Source organism: Dipodomys merriami, unplaced genomic scaffold (genome assembly GCF_024711535.1).
Source record: "Dipodomys merriami isolate MVZ:Mamm:240054 unplaced genomic scaffold, mDipMer1.0.p SCAF_28, whole genome shotgun sequence".
Lineage (NCBI taxonomy): Eukaryota > Metazoa > Chordata > Mammalia > Rodentia > Heteromyidae > Dipodomys > Dipodomys merriami.
In genome coordinates, this window is record NW_027204270.1 from 14291300 (window position 1) to 14310819 (window position 19520).

At 48.7% G+C, this 19520-nt stretch overlaps 2 protein-coding genes and 1 long non-coding RNA gene across 4 annotated transcripts in view; 2 read left to right on the forward strand and 1 right to left on the reverse strand.

The window, feature by feature from the left end:
• Nucleotides 1-5849, forward strand: part of E2f2 (E2F transcription factor 2) — a 28878-nt gene extending 23029 nt beyond the window's left edge. The window contains exon 7 of the mRNA XM_070037654.1: nt 2772-5849. Within this exon, the coding sequence (XP_069893755.1) occupies nt 2772-3040 (269 nt within the window). The 3' untranslated portion in view covers nt 3041-5849. The remainder of the gene's footprint in view (nt 1-2771) is intronic.
• Nucleotides 5850-7239: 1390 nt separating this feature from the next.
• LOC138838315 (uncharacterized) lies at nt 7240-14298 on the reverse strand. The gene is made up of 2 exons (XR_011375585.1): nt 14237-14298; nt 7240-7501 (listed from the first exon to the last, which is right to left on the reverse strand). It is a non-coding gene; the product is annotated as an uncharacterized lncRNA (long non-coding RNA).
• A 179-nt stretch (nt 14299-14477) lies between these two features.
• The window catches only part of Asap3 (ArfGAP with SH3 domain, ankyrin repeat and PH domain 3), a 51446-nt gene continuing 46403 nt past the window's right edge, over nt 14478-19520 (forward strand). Inside the window, exon 1 of one of the 2 annotated variants that reach the window (XM_070037657.1) lies at nt 14478-14708. In XM_070037657.1, the coding sequence (XP_069893758.1) occupies nt 14580-14708 (129 nt within the window). In that variant the 5' untranslated portion in view covers nt 14478-14579. The remainder of the gene's footprint in view (nt 14709-19520) is intronic. The other variant, XM_070037655.1, reaches the window with a different exon arrangement.

The following is a 19520-nucleotide window of genomic DNA, read 5'->3' on the forward strand; positions in this document are numbered from 1 at the left end:
GGCCAGTAATTGGACAGGGTCAGAGGTCAGGTATATTTTATGCATTTATATGTGATAAAACACACAAAAAATACCATCTTAAACTTTTTTTTTAATAGTAGCATTGCAATGTGAATGAGATATCATAGTTTTGATTTGTATTTCCCTATAAGTGTTATTGACCATCTTTTCATGTATTTAGCAAGGCTCTGTACCTAATTCTGCATTTATTTCTGCTCTGTGTGTGTGTGTGTGTGTGTGTGTGTGTCTGTCTGTCTGTCTGTCTGTCTGTCTGTCTGTCTGTCTGTCTGTCTGTCTATCTATCTATCTATCTATCTGTCTCCTAGGGCTTTTAGGCACTGTCTTTGAGCTTTCTTTTTGTCAGTTGTAGGGCTTAAACTCTGGGCCTGGGCGCTGTCCCTGAGCTCTTCAGCTCAAGGCAAGCACTCTACCTCTTGAGCCACAGTGCCACTTCTGGCTTTTTCTGGTAGTTAATTGGAGATAAGAGTCCCACTGACTTTCCTGTTGGGTTGGCTTTGAACCGAGATCCTCAAATCTCAGCCTCCTTAGTAACTAGGATTAAGGTATGAGAGTGGTTAATTGGAGGTAAGATTCTCATGGACTTTTCCTGCCTGGGCTGGCTTTGAAATGTGTTCCTCAGATCTCAGCCTCCTGAGTAGCTAGGATTACAGGTGTGAGCCACTGGCACCCAGCTCCTGGCTCTTTTTGCCTTTAAAAAAAAATTATTGTTATTATGAAGGTAATGTACAGAGGGATTACAGATACATAAGTCAGTAATGAGTACATTTCCTTTTTGTACAGTGTCCTCCCTTCCCTCACTCTCTTCATTTTGTCTTTTTGGTGCACAATTTAACTTTTTTTTTTTTTTTGGGTCTGGTCATGGGCCTGAACTCTGGGCCTGGGCACTGTCCCTCAGCTCTTCAGCTCAAGGCTAGCACTCTACCACTTGAGCCACAGCGCCACTTCCGGCTTTTTTCTTGTTGCTTATGTGGTACTGAGGAATCGAACCCAGGGCCTCATGCATGCAAGGCAAGCGCTCTACCACTGAGCCACCTTCCCAGCCCCAATTTAACATTTTTTATGAAGTTTAATTTGTCTGGTTTTCCTTGTGCCTCTAATGTTCTATCCAAAAAATCATGGCCAGATCAAATGTTATTAATAGTCTTACTGTGTAATCAGGGTGGCCTCAAACTCAGATCCTACTTCAACCGCCCAAATAATGGGATTATAGATATGAGCCACCCGACCCATCTAGCCTCAATGTCTCTTGATAGGGTCTCTTTTTCTGCCCAAGTGCACACCTGAACTGCAATCCACTTTGTTTTCAGTTGTAACTAGGAGACAGGTGCTGCCTCACCCACCAATCGGTTGAGAAAAAAATCTTGTGGAATTTCTTCCCAGTCTGGACTTGAATCTTCTCCTCCTCATCTCAGCCTCCCAAGTGACTGAGTTGTTATTGGGTTATTGCTATAGTTTGGTTCTTGAGTTTGAACTCAGGCCTTTATGCTTGCTTGGAGGCCACCCTGCCATTTGAGCTATACCTCCAGCCCTTTTCCCTAGTTATTTTTGCTTTTTATCTAAGACATCCTAGATTTTTGGCTGCCACTTCCTTCAATAGCTGGTGTGTGTGTGTGTGTGTGTGTGTGTGTGTGTGTGTGTGTGTGTGTGTGTGTGTGTGTGTGTGTGTGTGTGTGTGTGTGTGTGTGATCACATCTGACTATGGTTGAGATGTGTTGGCAGTGAGGGGGTGTGTCTCATAAACTGTTTTCCTTGGGATATCCTTTTTTTTTTTTTGGGTCCGGTCGTGGGGCCTGAACTCTGGGCCTGGATGCTGTCCCTCAGCTCTTCAGCTCAAGGCTAGCACTCTACCACTTGAGCCACAGAGCCACTTCTGGCTTTTTTATGTGGTGCTGAGGAATCGAACCCAGGGCCTTGAGCATGCAAGGCAAGCGCTCTACCACTGAGCCACCTTCCCAGCCCCGTCCTTGGGATATCCTCGAACCACAAGTCTCCCTTTCTCTGTTTCCCAAGTACTAGGATTACAGCTATGTGAGCTACTGATACTCAGCTCCTTCCTGTAGGAGTATTCTTTTAAATAGTTTTATGTCTTTGATCCACTTTGAATTTAACTTTTTTTTTTTTTTGGGTCCGGTCGTGGGGCCTGACTCTGGGCCTGGGCGCTGTCCCTCAGCTCTTCAGCTTAAGGCTAGCGCTCGATCACTTGAGCCACAGCCCCACTTCCGGCTTTTTTCTTTTTGCTTATGTGGTGCTGAGGAATGGAACCCAGGGCCTCATGCATGCAAGGCAAGCGCTGTACCACTGAGCCATCTTCCCAGCCCCTGAATTTAACTTTGTGTATGGTGTTAGATGAAGGTCTAACTGGATGGGGTTCCCAGTTTCCTGGAACCATTTGTAAAAGGCTTGTCCCTTAGGGGAGGTTGCTTTTGAAAAGTGAAGTGACCAGGTGTGTGCTGTGCAAGTGACCTTTCCAGTGAAGGAAGGCAAGCAAGTGGAGCAGGCAGTGAGGGCATGCCTTTCACCTTGAAGGTGAAAGGGATGGGCATGGTCTAGAAACTGGCGTGGATTTTGAGAGGAGGGCACTGTAGCCACTGGAGGGCACAGGAGAGAGCAGGAGAAAGAGACTGCTGGGGCTTGTGCAGTGAAGGGGAGACTGTCCCCAGGCCATTCTGTATTGAGCAGGTGGGAGAGGGCAGTGTACAGTCATCGGGAGAACTGAGAATGGGGCGTGGCCCCTGTCTGTTTTTCTGCAGCTTTAGCACTGACTCCTCAGCAATCCCTGCCACCTCCAGCGCCATCCCTTGTCCCCTTGGAGGCCACCGACAGCATGCTGGAGCTGCCACAGCCACTTCTGCAGCAGACCGAGGACCAGTTGCTGTCCCCAACCCTGGCCTGCAGCTCCCCTTTGATTAGCTTCTCCCCGCCCTTGGACCAGGAGGACTACCTATGGGGCCTGGATGGGGGCGAGGGCATCAGTGACCTCTTCGACTCCTATGACCTTGGGGACCTGTTGATCAACTGAGTGACCCTGTCTGTCCCCAGCAGACCCCCCCCCACCTCTACCTCCTCACTGACTGACACCTTGGACACAAGGTACTGCCCTCAGGGTATGAGGTCTCCTCTCCTTTCGAACTTCCCTGGCAGAAGCCAGCTGGGCCATGTGGAGATGGGTGAGGAGCATGTCAGGGGTTGGGGTCTTGTTCTTCCTCTTCTGACCTCTGACCTTTCACATGAAGGACCACAGGTACAGGTGACCATGTTCAGGGAAAGGCCCTGCCCCTCCTTTTGAGAGGCAAGTAGGGCCCTTGATTTTCCAAGAAGCACTTAATACCTTTGTATTTATTTCAGGTTGAATTTTTTTATGTTCTCCCTGAATTTTAGCAGGGAGATTGTTCTAGTTTCTAGCAAGCCTTCTCCTCAGACAGGCTCATCCCTGCCCAACTGTCCAAGGGTAGAGCTGGGCTTCCAGAAGCGCAGCTCCCCACAGAGTGACAGCAGGGTCTGTGAGGGGGCCCGCCCAGTTTGCTAGAATGTTAATTGCACTTAGGCCTTATAATTCTAGTATGTGCCAGGCCCTTTTTCCTTTCCAGAGCTCAGTCTGGCATCTCCAGCTAAGTGTCAGCCTGGGATCCCTGGTCTCCATCCCAGAGGTTCTAGTAGTTACCTTGGGGAAGGCATCATGTAGGTTCCTGTGGAAATGGGAGCATGTAGTTCAGGTGACTCCTGTCTGATGGAATTCCTTACCTCTCCCTTGCCTTAGAATGTAAGAGCCCTCTGGGGACTTGCAGAGAGAGCTCCTGACAAAACCAGATGTTCAGGGGCAGCCATCTTGGCTGCAGAGGGCACCTTGCCCTTATCCCTTATTACAAGGTTGAGGTAAAAACAGGAAGTGCTTCCAGGAGCTGCTCCTGCTTTCTTGGGAGGACTTTTTTTTTCCTTTCTTTTTTGGCCACGGTTGATTCTTTAAGGATTCCCAGTCTACCTCCAAGCTCTCACACAGAGCTCTGAGGACAGAGGTGACAGGGCTTTGGAGTGTGGAGAGCGTTAACAGAAAGAGTCTTCACTGCAAACCAGGCCTTGACAGTTAATTATGGACTGGTGTTAACTTCTTTAGCTTTGGGGGTATGGGAAGATTCTTTAGTGTCACCCCTTTTCCACAGGGAATGACCACCCATAGTATTCAATACCCTTAGCCTAGCTGGGGCAAGGATTCAGCTCTGCTCACCTTCTAGAGAGGCACCCAGGGGTGAGGGTCTAAGTGGCCTCCCACCTACCCTCAGGGAGCTGGGTTCCTCAGAGGCTCCGTTGGGCAGCACTTTCTTTTGTTTGTTTATAGCATTAAGTTGATTTAAAATATGAAGTTAATGGTTGGGTTGATCCTGGGCTGACTGGCTGACATTTTGAAGTTTGGAATGTGGGCTTTTGTTGGAGGTGTGGCCATTTGGGAGCTGATGTCCAACTGAGAAGGGTCACGTAGCCCCCTCCTAGGAATAGCCAGCAGCTCGAAGACGCTCCCACTTAATTTCATATGCTTCATAGAAATGACTTTGTAGTCTCTTCACACACACTCGGGGGTCTCATTAGAAGTCTACTTTGAAACCCAGAATGCTGTTGGCTTTTGGGTGAGGATGGGGCTATTGCAAGGGATCTGGTCTGGAGCAAGTGGGGTGTTACTGCTCTGGGGTTTCTGTGGGGTTTCCATTTCACCTTGAACCAACACAAAGCAGAGATGCTTAGCTTTTAAACCTTGGACTCTGTCTGGAGATGTCTTTGAACTTCATTGGAAGAAAGGGAGAAGAGGCCTGCAGAACCCATCTGGAATGAGTTTTAATGCTAAGTCTGGCTAAATTTCAAGCTCTTTCCCCAAAGACGCACCATAGGGCTGGACAGGGCCTTCATGAACAGCTGTCTCCTCCAAACCCTCCCTGGTCACGGGGCCAGATCCCCTAGATTCAGCCTCTGCCTCAGGTCTCTTTCTTGACAGTGATACAAGACCTCCCAGGTTCATAGACTGCTATAAATATACCATTGTGAATGGTGTTTCCTTTAGGGGGTCATGTGAACTTCAGTGTAGTAGAGAGCTGGTTTCTTCTTTCTAAGAGAAATGATTTCTACTGGGCAATTTCACAGCCCCATTAGCAGCCCCCAAGTCACTTGTCCCCAGGGACACCAAGTAGTAGCAGACACCAAGTTGTTAGCAGAGTTCAAAGTTTCTTAACATCACTGAAGATGCCAGAACATGCCTTCTCCTTGGTGGCTCCTTCTCCTCCTCTTCCTCCCCAGTGTTGCCATCAGCTTGTGTGGCTATAGGCAAGAGGGAGATTGGGAAGCTTGCAAACTGGTTTGAGTTTGTTTCCCCTCCCCATGTGGTCTCCACCTCCCTTTCCTTCCACACAGTGTTCAGTGTTGTAATGAGTTTGTGTGTGCCAGCTTTGAGGTGTATGTGGCTTAACGCATTTGAAGTGAAAACCTTTGGGATTGGTTGGAAACAGCTTTGTGATTCTGTTGTATCCAAAGGTCCCACTGTATTGTGAGAACCTGTTCTTCTACAAGGCCCCCTCAGTAACCATGGTGTCCAGTAGCCCAGACAGCCAGCTGGCTCCTGAATGGGTGAGATGAAGAAGCCTGGCACGAGTCATTGGTCTCGAGGGTGAGGTAGCCCCAGGGGAACCTAGTCTCTGTATAGGGACCCCATGTTGGCCACACACCCATAGCCTGGTTTCACTTTTAAGTCCTGCCTTGGTAAGCACCAGCTGGGCCTCCTCCTTGTGTTGTGATACTTGGGCATTAAAACCATGGTAGCTCCTGTTTTCTTGTCTTTGTATTTATTTGTCATCCTCCCCATGTACATACCACTGTGGTAGGGATGGAACTGAAGACCTTATGCTTGTTTCTCTCTCTCTCTCTCTCTCTCTCTCTCTCTCTCTCTCTCTCTCTCTCTCTCTCTCTCTCTCTCATACACACACACACACACACACACACACACACACACACACCTTACCACTGAGCAACACCCCAGCCCCAGCCCTGTGGTGCACTCTGAATGACATTCATCATTAACTGTGGGTCTGATTTCCCCCTGAGAAGCCACCTCCTTTCCCTGTTTTGGCTGATTGCCATGCTTGGAAGTTAGCAGCACCCAGAGTGGTGCTTGCCTGCCTCTACCACCTCTCACAGGACCATGGCAGTTCTCTACGAGGCTTCCATCTCATTCACAAAGTGAACTCCTAAGATCAGCAATATCAGCATCACTTAGGAACAGAAAAATGATTAGGTCTAACAATGGAAGTACTATTCAGCCTTAAGGAATAAAGTATTTTGAGCATCATGAAGTAAAAAGAACCAGTCACAGCCGGGCGCTGGTGGCTCACGCCTGTAATCCTAGCTACTCAGGAGGCTGAGATCTGAGGATCGAGGTTCAAAGCCAGCCCGGGCAGGAGAGACCGTGAGACTCCTATCTCCAATAAACCACCAGAAAACCGGAAGTGGCGCTGTAGCTCAAGTGGTAGAGCGCTTACCTTGAGCTGAAGATCTGAGGGACAGCGCCCAGGCCCAGAGTTCAAGCCCCACGACCGACAAAAAAAAAAAAGAACCAGTCACAAAAGATCACATTGTATGATTCCATTGATATGAAATGTCCAGAATAGTGTAAGTTTTTGGTTTTTGTTTTTGCCAGTTGTAGGACTTGAATTCAGGGTCTGGGTGCTGTCACTGAGCTTCTTTTGCTCAAGGCTAGTATTCAACCATTTGAGCCACAGCTCTACATCCAACTTTTTAAAAAAATACTTTGTTGGAGATAAGAATCTCACAGCCTGGGAATGTGGCTTGGTGGTAGAGTGCTTGCCTAGCAGCATGAAGCCCTGGATTCCATTCCTCAGTACCACATCAACAGAAAAAGCTCAAAGTGGTGCTGTGGCTCAAGTGGTAGAGTGCTAGCCTTGAGCAAAAGCAGCTCAGGGGCAGTGCCTAGACCCTGAGTTCAAGCCTAAGGCTAGCAAAAAAAAGTCTCCTAGACTTTCCTGCCCTAGCTGGCTGTGAACTATGATCCTCAGATCTCAGCCTCCTGAGTAGCTAGGATTACAAGCAGGAGCACTGGCACCTGACTGGGATGAGTGATTTTTATGGACAGAAATGCAAACAAAAAAATGCAAAAATCCTCAACAAAAATGCTAGAAGGTCAAATCCAGGAGCATATAAATAGAATAGGGAATAGATAGGGAATTTATACCAGGAATGCAAGATTGGTTTAATGTCCCAATATCACCTGATGTAATATACCGTATCAGAATGAGACAACAGTCACATCACAGTTGATGTCCAAAAAAAGATCAAGCTCAACACTCTTCATGACTGTTAAGAGACCAGTTCTTACAGTTTGCCAGGTTGCCTTCAAATTGCTGGGCAAAAGCAGTTCTGCTTCATCTTTCAGGGATCATGGGTACACACCACCAAAGCCAGTTTCCTCATGATGTTAACAGAAAACCTTAAAATAGGAATAGAAAGCAACTTTTCAATCCTAATAAAGAACATAAATGAGAAACTCATAGTGTCACAATGTTCCTCCCATAGGATCAGAAGCCATGACAAGGCAGGCCACTGCATTCCCATTCAGCACTGTACCCCAAGTTCTAGCCAAGATGATTAAGCTATGCAAATGGGGGTAGAAGAGATCCAGATTGACAGGAAAAAAAAAAAACTATGTTCAGGTAAAACAATCTTGTATGTAGAACAGTCTTAAGAAATTAATAAAAGCAAAACTAATGAATGAGTAAGGGTATGATATAAGATAAATATACAGCAGTCAGTTGTGTTTCTATATGTTGGCAATGACTAACCTAAAAATAAAATAATTTTTTTTTTTTGTCATTGTGGGGCTTGAACTCTAGGACTGGGTGCTGTCCCTCAGCTCTTCAACTTAAGGCAAGTGCTCTCCCACTTGAGCCACACCTCCACTTCTGGTTTTCTGGTAGTTTATTGGAGGTGAGTCTTGGACTTTCCTGCCCAAGCTGGCTTTGAACCATGATTCTCAGATCTCAGCCTCCTGAGTAGCTAGGATTACAAAAGGTTGCCACTGGTACCCAGCAAAAAGAAAAAAAGCCATTTATAATGCACCAAAAATCTTAAGAATTCTTAGGATTAACTTTAACAAAAATAAAAACAATTTCCTCCCTTCCCACCCCCTCCCCCCCCCCCATTAAAAAAGACAAGCAGGTTATGCACTGGTAATCCTAACTACTCAGGAGGCTGAGATTTGGAGGTTTCAGGTCAAAGCCGGCCCAGGCAGGAAAGCTCATGAGGCCCTTATCTCCAATTAGCCACCAAAAAGCTGGAAGTAGAGGTATGGCTCAAGTGGTAGAGTGCTGCCATCTTGAGGGGAAAAAAAAAAGCTAAGGGACAGTGCCTCGGCCCTGAGTTCAAGACTCAGTACTGGCACTAAAATGAAAGAAGGAAGCCAACATCTGCTCAAAGCTCATAAAATCAACAACTTTGCTTCCTTGAACAAAGGTCAGTCATTTATCAGACGTTTATTGAGTCTTGTACTCAAGATGGGGGTCATAAGTACCACTCCTTCCTTGATAGAAGTATGAACCTGTTTCAAGTTTTCTTCCTCCTGGGGTTGGCCAAGAGTTGACAGGAATATGCATGCAGCAGACCCATTGTCATCGTGGGGCTTGAACTCTGGGCCTGGGCACTGTCCCTGAGCTCTTCAGCTCAAGACTAGTGCTCTACCACTTGAGCCACAGTGCTACTTCTGGTTTTCTGGTGATTTATTGGAGATAAGAGTCTCACGGACTTTCCTGCCCAGGCTGGCTGTAAACTGTGATCCTCAGATTTCAGCCTCCTGAGTAGCTAGGATTACAGGGGTAAGCCACTGGTGCCCAGCTTCCACAAACATTTTTTTGAGCACCTCTATCTGCCTGTCCCTGTGAAGGGGGAAGGGTTAAGGGAAAGAACTCCAAAGGACCTTATAGCAAATTGTAATTCAAAACAGTTTACAGACTTGCCTATTTGTTGAGCCTCTGTGCTAGGCTCTAACTTCAGCATTCATTAGAAGCACCTAGAAGGCTTGGTGAGACAGATCCCTGGGCTCCATTGCCAAATGACTGGGAAGATGATGGTGATGATGATGATGATTGCAGTGCTAGGGATGGAAGTGAGGGCTTCTAGACATTTGACAGGTGTGCTACCAGTGAGCTACACCATCGGCCCCACCTCTTGAACTGATTCTGTGGGTCCAGGCGTGCACCTGCAAATGCATTTGCAAGGACCCTAAGGTAATGGTGAGAACTCCACTTGGTGAGCCACTGTTGCAGACAACACATCACTGCTGAGATTCAGGCATCACAGTGGAATTCAGAAGGAAAAGAATCCTTGCTCTGGAGGTGCTTACAGGAGTGGGTCATGGTAGGTATTGATCCATTTGTTCATTTTTTTGCAAGCTAGAGCCATCATTTTAATTTCCAGGAAAATTTTACCAAGTGTTTTTGGCTTTTTTTTGTACTTACTGCTTAATTGGCCCTATCTTTTTTTTGTTTTTGTTTTTGTTTTGGTTGTGGGGTCTGAACTCTGGGCCTGTCCCTCAGCTCTTCAGCTCAAGGCTAGCACTCTACCACTTGAGCCATAGCACCATTTCTGGCTTTCTCTACTTATGTGGTATTGAGGAATCGACCCAGGGGCTCATGCACGCAAGGCAAGCGCTCTACCACTGAGCCACCTCCCCACCCCAAATGGCCCTATCTTTAATAAGGAAATAGACCCAGGAAAGTTAGGAACATGCACAAGGTCAACCAGTAAGTGATGGAACCCAGGTGCGGGTCCCTAAAACTCCTACTCTTAATCTCTTGTGAAATCTTATGTAAGAGCTGGGTGTGGTGGCTCATGCCCAAAATCTCAAACTTGAAAGACTGAGGCTTGAGCTTTGGGCAAAATCCTATCTCCCAAAAATAAAACCCAATGTGAACTAGAGTGTCACAGTAAATCCTGGTGCACTGGTTTCCAGGCTTTGCCAGTCCTTGAGTGTCACAGTGCATAGTAATCAGCATGTCTGGTGTATCTGTGTGCCAGAGGCCATGTTGGTCCAGTCAAGATCACATGTCTCAGTGTGTGGTCCCCCAATCAAAGGACTCCCTTTTTTTTCCCCCAGATTGGTTGTGGGGCTTGAACTCAGGCCTGGGCACTGTTACTGAGATCTTATGCTCAAGGTTAGTGCTCTACTGCTTTGAACTACAGCGCCACTTCGTTTTTGAGTGATTAATTGGAGACAAACGTCTCACAGGGATTTTTATGCTCATGCCTGCTTTGAACTGCAATCCTCAAATCTCCGACTCATGAGTAGCTAGGCTTACAGGTATGAGTCTGGCTCTTGGTTGGCCTGTGAGGAAGCTGGTTATTCTCCCAGTGTGGGCAGTGCCCTCTGGTGGCCACTTTGCCAAGTACAGAAACTAGAGAAGCTACCCTTTATGGTGATCTCATTAAGTACTAGGTTTCATCATAGTTAATTCATTAAAAAAATTTTTTTTGGTGCTGGTACTGGGGCTTGAACTCAGAGTGTTCCACTCTCCCTAGGCTTTTTCATTGAAGGCTGGCACTACCACTTTAGCCACACCTCTACTTTGGGCTTTTTGCTGGTTAATTGGAGCTAAGAGTCTCCTGGACTTTACTGCCTGTGCTAGCTTTGACTTGTGATCCTCAAGATCTCAGCCTCCTGAGATGTTATGATTTACAAGCGTGAGCCTGGCTAAATTTACAAATTTTTGTTGAGCACCTAATAGGAGGGCAGAATTCTTGAGATAGAATTTTGTTCCTTTTGTTGAATACCCGCAAGGTACACTTTTCTTATTTATCCACTACAGTGGCAGAGTAAAGTCCTCATTCTCTAAAGATGTCTATATATTATCCCCCCAGAATCTGTGCATGTAAAATGCTAACTGGCAACAGAAAATTAAGATTGCAATTGGGGTGGGTGCCAGTGGTTCATGCCTGTAATCCTAGCTATTCAGGAGGTTGAGATTTGAGGATCTTGGTTTGAGGCCAGCTCAGACAGGAAAATTCTTAAATCCAATTAACTACTAAAAAGCCAGAAGTAGAGCTGTGGCTCAAGTGCTAACCTTGAACAAAATAAAGTTCAGGGGCAGCACCCAAGCCCTGAGTTCAAGTCCCAGTACTGGCACATACGCCATTCACACATACACACAACTGCAGTTCTAAATAATTTTGCTAAGCAACTGCCCTTCTCAGGGGAAGATTACCCTGGATTAACTCGTGCCCCCAAGTTAATCACAGTCTTGTAAGCAAAAGAGATGAGAATCAGTATCAGAAAGAGATGAGCTGGGTGCTGGTGGCTCATGCCTGTAATCCTAGCTCCTCAGGAGGCTGAGATCTGAGGATCTTGGTTCAAAGCCAGCTTTGGCAGGAAAGTCCATGAGACTCTAATTAACTACCAGTAGCTCAAGTGGTAGAGTGTTTGCCTTGCAGAGCTCAGGGACAGCACCCAGGCCCAGAGTTCAAGCCCCACAACTGACAAAAAAAAAAAAAAAAAAAAAAGATTTGAGCCAGGCATGGTGGTACATGCCTCTAATCCCAGCATTCAGGAGATAGAGGCTGGAAGATCATGAAGAGATCCTGGACCCTGTCAGAGAGACAGAAAAAAGATACAGAGATAGAGGAGATGCTATGTTGCTGGCTTTGAATAAAAAGAGGAAGTCATGAATCAAGAGATGCAGGCAGCCTCTAGGTATAAAAATAAAGAAATGACTTCTTCTCTAGGGCCTCTAGAAGGATCACAGCCTTGTTTTTCTCCTGGTGATACCCATTTCATACTTCTGGAACTACAAGATAAATCTCCAGAAATCTGTGCACACCTGTAGTCCAAACTACCCAGGAAGGAGCCAGATGTAGGAAAATCCCTTGAGTTGCTCAGGAGTTCAGAGCTAGCCTGGGCTAGCTCATTTAACATAGCTATTTCCACGTACTCACCAAACACCTCCTTAGGAAGTTCTAACCTTTTGCAGGTTCACAGGCCCATTGGGAATCTGATGACAACTGTACTTGTACTCTGCAGATAGGGCACCCCTCCCCCCCACATCTTCACCTGAAGCTTGCTCTCCCTAGTGGGCAATCAGAGGTACTGCATCCAGCATTGGGCTGAAAAGGCACCACCCACCGCTAGGGGGCTCCGTGGTGTAGGACAATTCACAGTCCAGTTCTCTCTCAAGGGAATTTTAAGAGTTGAGAGCCTAAAGTTAGTGTCTGCTGGTGGATTGAACTGAGGGAACATGCCCTGGAGTGCAGCTGTGTTTGGTCCTTGAGTACTTTTCAGTTCTTGTTAGGTGGCAAACACCTTGCAAAACTTGAGGCCAGAGACTTATGGGGCTAGCAGAGGTTGGGAGTGGGGCTCTAACACACACAGAACAGGGAATCAATGGAGCTAATTCTGAGATGATTGTATGTGATTGGGCTTAGAAGAGTAGCTGCATATAGTAAATCTTGGGCCAGGTACTGTTGGCTCATGCCTGTAATTCTAGCTACATGGGAGGCTGAGATATGGAGAATGGTGACTTGAGCAGCCAGAGCAGAAAAGTTCAAGAGACCCAATCTTGAAAATAACTGGCACACAGGGCTAAAAGTGAGGTTCAAGTGGTAGAGCATCAGCCTAGCAAGTGAGAAGCTCTCAATCTCTAGTACCACCAATTTTTTTTAAAAGGGAAAGTCTTTGATAAACGCTTTCATTGTTATCTTCCGTTCTAGGACCCCCTTCTCCCCAGTCCCCTTTATAGGAACTGTGGTGGTCCCCAGTTGCGCAGATGGATTGACATACATACTTTCACCTAGTACTGGGTCTTTAACTCAGGGCCTCTGTTTGCTAGGCAGGTGTTGTACCATTGTGCTCCCTTTTTATGTTACTTTTTTTTTTCCAGTCGTGGGACTTGAACTCAGGGCTTGGGTGCTGTCCCTGAACTTTCTTGCTTAAGACTAGCACTCTACAACTTTGAGCCACAATGCCACTTCTGGTTTTCTGGTAGTTAATTGGAGATGAGTCTCAAGCACTACCCTGCCCAGGCTAACTTTGAACCGTAATCCTCAGATCTCAGCCTCCTGAGTAGCTAAGATTATAGGCCTAAGCCACCTGCACCCGCACTTTAGGTTATTTTTTTTCAATGAGCGTTTTTACCTGGACCCAGCTCCATATTGCCATCTATGACCTGTGGTGTGCCACCACATCCAGCTTTATTGTTTGAGATGAGGGGAAATCCCTCTCTGACCTCAAATTGTGACCCTCCTGATACCTGTAGCTGATATTGCTGTTATGAGCCATCCCCCAACCTCCCTCAGTGCTTTATCTAGGGGGTGCATGGAAGCACTTAGGGCTAGGGGAGGGAGACTAAGCCATCTTGGGGCAGAGGGAGCTTCCTAGAGTCACGAGCTGGAAAGGAAATGGTCAAGCATAGAAACTGGAAAAGCAATGCATGTGGAAGGGACAGCCAACGCAAGGGCAGACAGGTGGGAGCCTGGTGCCCTCAGTAACTGCAGGGAGGTTGATTTTTCTCCTGAGAGACTGCAGAGGCAGATGGGGTTAGATCAGGAAGAGATCGTGGCCGAGCAAAGGAGCCTAGACCTGATCCAAAGCGTGAGGAACCCAATTTGCATCCCTTTACCCTTGGGAATATTCTCTTTTGTCCTGGAAACATGAACTCCCCACTCTAGGGGAGAGCCTAGATGTTAAGGTCCGGGGCGAGGAGACCAGGTGGCTGGGGCCAGGCCGGGAGCGAGGGGGCAGGGGAGGGGGTGGAGGGGGCGCGGCCCAGCGCTGTGCAGCCGAGAGAGGCCGGAGTCCGAGGCGGGGCTCGGATGGGACACCAGCGGGCCACGGCGAGCCTCGCGAGGCGGGGGAGGCGCCCGGCGGACGAGGACGGAGGCTCTCGGGCCGCGAGGCTGGAGGCCTCGGGGCGCGGCCGGGGAGTTAGGGTGGGAGCCTCCAAGGCTGGAACAGCTTGGGGGCGGGGCCCAGAGGGGAAAGGCGGGAGTTGTGCCAGGAGAGGAGGGGCGGGCTCTTATGACTCCAGAGCCCTTGGGGGCGGGGCCGAGGAGGAGCCGGGGGCGGAGCCAAGGTGAAGAGAGACGCTGAACCGTCCGGAGCGAGGCTGGACGCGGAGGGCTGGGGGCAAGGATACAGAAGAGGCGTGGTTGTATCGGCGGGGCGTGGAGGGTCGGGACGTACCACGAAGGCCTGGGCGGAGCGCGCGAGAAGAGGGGGCGTGGCCTACGAGAGCGGCGTGGAGGGTCCGGGGCCGGGACTGCGGAGGCCTGGGCGGAGCGCGCCGGAGGAGGGGGCGTGGCCCGCAGGAGCGGCGTGGAGGGGGCGGGGCTGCGGAGGTCTGGGCGGGGCGCGGAGGGATAAGAGGCGTGGCTTGGGCGAGGCGGGGAGGGTCCGGGGGCGGGGTGTGCGGAGGCCCGGACGGGACCAGCAGCGGGCGGTGAGGCTGGCCCAGCGCTGTGCAGCTCAGCGCAGCGACCCCCGCGCCCCTCTCCGGCAGCCGCGGCGCCTCAGTCCCGCTCCCGCCATGCCTGAACAACTCTGCGTCGCCGAGTTCCTGGCCGTCACCGCGGAGGACCTCAGCTCTCCGGCCGGGGCCGCCGCCTTCGCCGCCAAGATGCCTCGATACCGGGGGGCGGCGCTGGCGCGGGAGGAGGTGAGGGGGCCTCGGCGGGGGGGGGGGGCCCAGGTTCGCGTGGGGCCTGGCTTTGACCTCAGGAGTGACCCTGGCCGCGATGACCCTTCGCTGCGCCCCTGAAACCCGACCCCCACCTAGATCTGAGGGAACCCGGTGCATCTCACACATCTGCGTACTTTTATGGTCGAAGCCTGGGAGGGCCCCGAGGGGCTGTTTGTGGGGGGCCTCGAGGTCACCTCGATGACAGGCTGCACATGTCAGGGCACATCCCCCCAGTGCTTTGGGCGATCTGCCCTGTCATATGTGTTTGCTTGTGACTTAACAGTTCTGTTTGTATATTCATCTGGGGGGGGGTCCCCACAGTGCGCCCTCCTCCATATCACTCCCCTCTGAGAAGCAGGTCAAGTTCCGAACTTACTTCTCCCAGGCTGCGGGGAGGCCCCCTCCCCCTTGCCGCTGGTTCTGAGACTTGGCTCGCCTTGTGGAATGAATGTGAAGTGGGAAGGCGCCAGGAGCCGGGGTTCACCTTGGCTGGGCTCTTGGCAAGTTTATAGGCTCCTCTCCCCTCCCCTCTCTCTTTGTGTTTCCCAGCAAAGCTTCCCAGACTTTTCTTTCTCGCCCTTGCAGGCTGCCCCACCCATTCCCAGGCTCTCTTGTTGCAGTTCATTCTTTTTCTCAGAACTTGCTGCAGCTTTCCCTAGCTCCCCTGCAGGGAATGTTATGGGGTAGACACCTCTGGCTTTGGGCCATCGGAGAATCATATAATTGTGCATCTTCCTTCAAGATGCCCAGAATTCGGGTGAGGTTTTACACTTTAGCAGCTCTAGCCTCCCAGTCTTCACCACAAAAGCTGATCACCTATTAAGTGCAGTGGCAGATAGCATAGTTGCTGTCTGGTGGCTCCTGGTTTCTCAGAAGGCTGAGATCTGAGGATCTGGATTCGAAGCTAGCTAAAGCAGAAAAAGCTATGGGACTAATATCTCCAGCTAACTAGCAAAAAGCCAGAAATGGAGGTGTGGCTCAAGTGGTAGAGTGCCAGCCTTCAGCAAGAGTGCAAGCTCCAGTACACACACACACACACACACACACACACACACACACACACACACAGTTACCATCTTCAGAGACAGTATCTTAAGAAGTGTGTCCTCCTCTCCCCTGCTAGCCGACCTCCAGTCCCCCTTTATAAAAAGTAGTAGAGGATTTTACATAGAGCTGGGGTTTTAGGAGGGCAGACCTCCTGTGTTCAGAGCCTGGCTCTGCAATTTGCTAACTGGATGAGCTTGGCCACACGACCTGGTTTGTCATCTATGAAATGGGGGCAGTAATGTTTACCTCACAGAGCTATGGCATCACATGAAGCAATGGTCCAAGCATGCATCTGGATAAATGGAATGAATATCAGGTTAATTGACAGACCTCTTCAGTTTTTACCTTTGCAGTCCTAAGGTTTGAACTCAAGGCCTTGGGCCTGGTAGACAAATGTTCTACCACTGACCTTTTTCAGGTGGAATCTCATGTTTTGTGTTTCTTTTCTTTCTTTCTTTCTTTTTTTTTTTTTTTGGTTGATCATGGGGCTTGAACTCTGGGCCTGAGCTCTTCAGCTCAAGGGGAGCACTCTACTACTTGAGCCACAGCACCATGTGTGGTTTCCTGCCCAGGCTGGCTTTGAAACTCGATCCTCAGATCTCAGCCTCCTGAGTAGTTAGGATTACAGGCGTGAGCCACCAATGCTGGGCTTGTTTTTGTTTTTTAAACTGAGCAGGTACCAGGCTTAGATGCTTGTACCTATGACCTCCAGCTGATACCACAGGTGTGTACACTGTAGTGCCTAGTTGATTGATTGAGATTAGGGTCTCGATAGCTTTTTCCTAAGCTGGTCTCCAACAACATTTCCCAGTCTCTGCCTCCCAGGTAATTGGGATTACAGGTATATGAGCTACTACATTCGGCAGAAAGACCTCTTTAGACAGTGACTAGGTCTCTTGGGGATTCATTTCTCTAGTTCACAATAGTATATGTTTTAATGGAAATAAGCCAGTGGGACCGGGAGTCCTTCCTGGAACAGAACCAAATGTTTGGAGGTGAACGTGGATATTTCCCCAGGAGGTTTGCAGGGAATGCCACCTCTCAGCCTCATCCTCAGGACAGCTTCCTGCAGATTTTCTTCATAACCTTGAATTTCATGACTCAGAAGGGCTTAGTACTATGGGCATCCATCCCTAGGGTCTTTGCCGCTCACTTTCTTTTCTAGGTTGCTCATTAGATCGCTAAGGCAGAACTGAGGGGTCGCAATTTGAATCCTCCTCTGTGGAGAGAAAGGTCTGTTTGTGTCTGTGCACAGGCCCTGCCCGGCTTTGTGTGTGTAAGCACTTTGTGTTGGGGGAAGGGCCCTTAGTAGTCTCAGGCCAGGGTTCACGTTTGCCCAGTTCATGCCAGACAAAACGGAGCCTCCTTTACTTCCAGATCTGTGGTTGGTGCACAGGCAAGGTTCATTTTTGCAACATGAAAGGCTTGGGATGGGGTGAGGGGAGGGGGGTAACACAGCTTTCCCCCCTCAACATTTTGGTGTCCTAGAAGTTAAGGATTTGACTTTTGGATTAGATTTTTCTCTGGTTTCTTGGGTTTGTATGTTGTTATTATATTGTGCGCATGTGTAGTTTAATGTGACTTTTTTCCCTCCCCAATTCTTTCTGGGCATGGCTAACCCACCCCCAGGCTTGAAGTTCCATGTGATTGAACCAAAATGCAGTGATTCTTGAATCAGTTCTTCTGTTTCTGGCTGGTTTCTTGAAGTGAGTAGGGACCTTGTTTTAGAACTTGTAGCCTTTTTAGTAGCCTTTTTAGTTTTTTCCTTTTCTTTCTTTCTTTGTAAAAAATTTTTTGGGAACACTAGGGAGTCAAACTCAGGGCTTTTTACTTGCTAGGCAAGTGTTCTTATTGCGTGAGCCATATGTCCAACCTTTTTGCTCTGGTTATTTTTCAGATAGGGTCTCTTTTTGCCCAGCCTGGACCATGGCATTCTGTTTTATATTTCCTGCTGCAGCTGGGATGACAGGCAAGTACCACCTTGCATAGCTTTTATTGTTTTGGTCATAGGGTTTGAACTCCAGCCTGGGCTCTGTCTCTTGAGTTCTTTTAGCTCAAGGCTAGTGCTCTGCCACTTCAAGCCACAGAACCACTTCTGTTTTTCTGGTGTAATTGGAGGTAAGAGTCTCACAGAGACTTTCCGGCCTGGGCTGGCTTCAAACTGTGATCCGTAGATCTGAGCCTCCTGAATAACTGGGATCACAGGTGTGAACCACCAGTGCCCAGCTTCTTGCATAACTTTTAATGTTGAGATGGGGGTCTTGTAAAGTTTTTGTTTTTGTTTTTCCTCTAGACTGGCCTGAGTGGTGGATCTTAGACTCTTGAGTAGCTAAGATGACAGGTACATACCACTGTGCCCAGCAACTGGTTCGGATGAAGTCCTTTGAACTTTTTGCCTAGGTCTGCCTTGAGCCTTCTGATCTTTACCTCTCATGTAGCTGAGATTACAGGTGTAAGCCACCAGGTGCCCAGCAAGACTTGTGAAATTTTTGGTAGCCCTATAAGGACCCTGACTATGTTCCAGGAAACTGGAATGTCTAGATAAGGAACCCCTTAAAATAACTTCTTTAAGGTAATCCTAAGATAACTTTATTTACTTATTGGTCAGTCCTGGGGCCTGAACTCTGGGCCTGGGCGCTGTCCCTCAGTTCTTCAGCTAAAGGCTAGTGCTCTACTACTTGAGCCACAGCCTCACTTCTGTGTTTTTCTGCTTATGTGATGCAGAGGAGTTGAATCCAGGGCTTCATGTATGCAAGGCAAGCACTCTACCAATCAGCCACCTTCCCAGCCCAACTTCCTCATTTAAAATGGAGAAACTAATGTCCAGAGAGGACAACAGACTTTCCATTGGGGGAGTGGCATTTTCTTCCAGTGTTCCAGGGTCTTGTTGTCTTTCCAAGTTCATCTATCTGTCCTTTTTTTTTTTTTTTGGGGTCTGGTTGTGGGGCCTGAACTCTGGGCCTGGGCGCTGTCCTTCAGCTCTTCAGCTCAAGGCTAGCACTCTACCACTTGAGCCACAGCGCCACTTCCGGCTTTTTTCTTTTTGCTTATGTGGTGCTGAGGAATCGAACCCAGGGCCTCTGGCATGCAAGGCAAGCGCTCTACCACTGAGCCACCTTCCCAGCCCCATGTATGGAGGTTTTAAGATAATCATCAGACCATCTTCCTCTTGTCTTGGGCTCCTTTACAGCTGTCATCCCATAGATATTCACAATGACATCGATGAAAACTGGCCCAGAGAGGTTAAGGTACTCGTTCTATGTCATCACACAACAGGGTCTCTCTGATTCCTGTGCTCTGGCCAGTTTTCCATGCCATCTCTGTCCTAGGCACCAAGAACATAAAGATGCTGCTTTGGAGGGTTGATTAGTCGGAAAGTGCTGACCACCCTAACGAGGTAGATAGGTGTGCCAAGATCTGTCCTGACTGCCTGGTAAAGGAACCATCAGTGTGATAGGAGAGAAACAGAGCAGGCAAGGGGGAGACCCAGTGAGGATCAGTGCAACTAGAGAGGGCTTCCTGGAGGAAGCAACACTTGTGGGGAATAGATGAACCTCACTTAGTGGAGAACCCAAGGGAATGAATGCGGAGACTATGGGAAGATAGCACATCAGGACACCCAGTAAGCCCATTTGACCTATGTTCTCCTAGAAGTAATTGCTGTGGGCTTGCACGTATTTATAACCTATGACCCCAGACAGGGAAGGCAGGGATGGGGGACGTTTCCTACATTGGTAACAG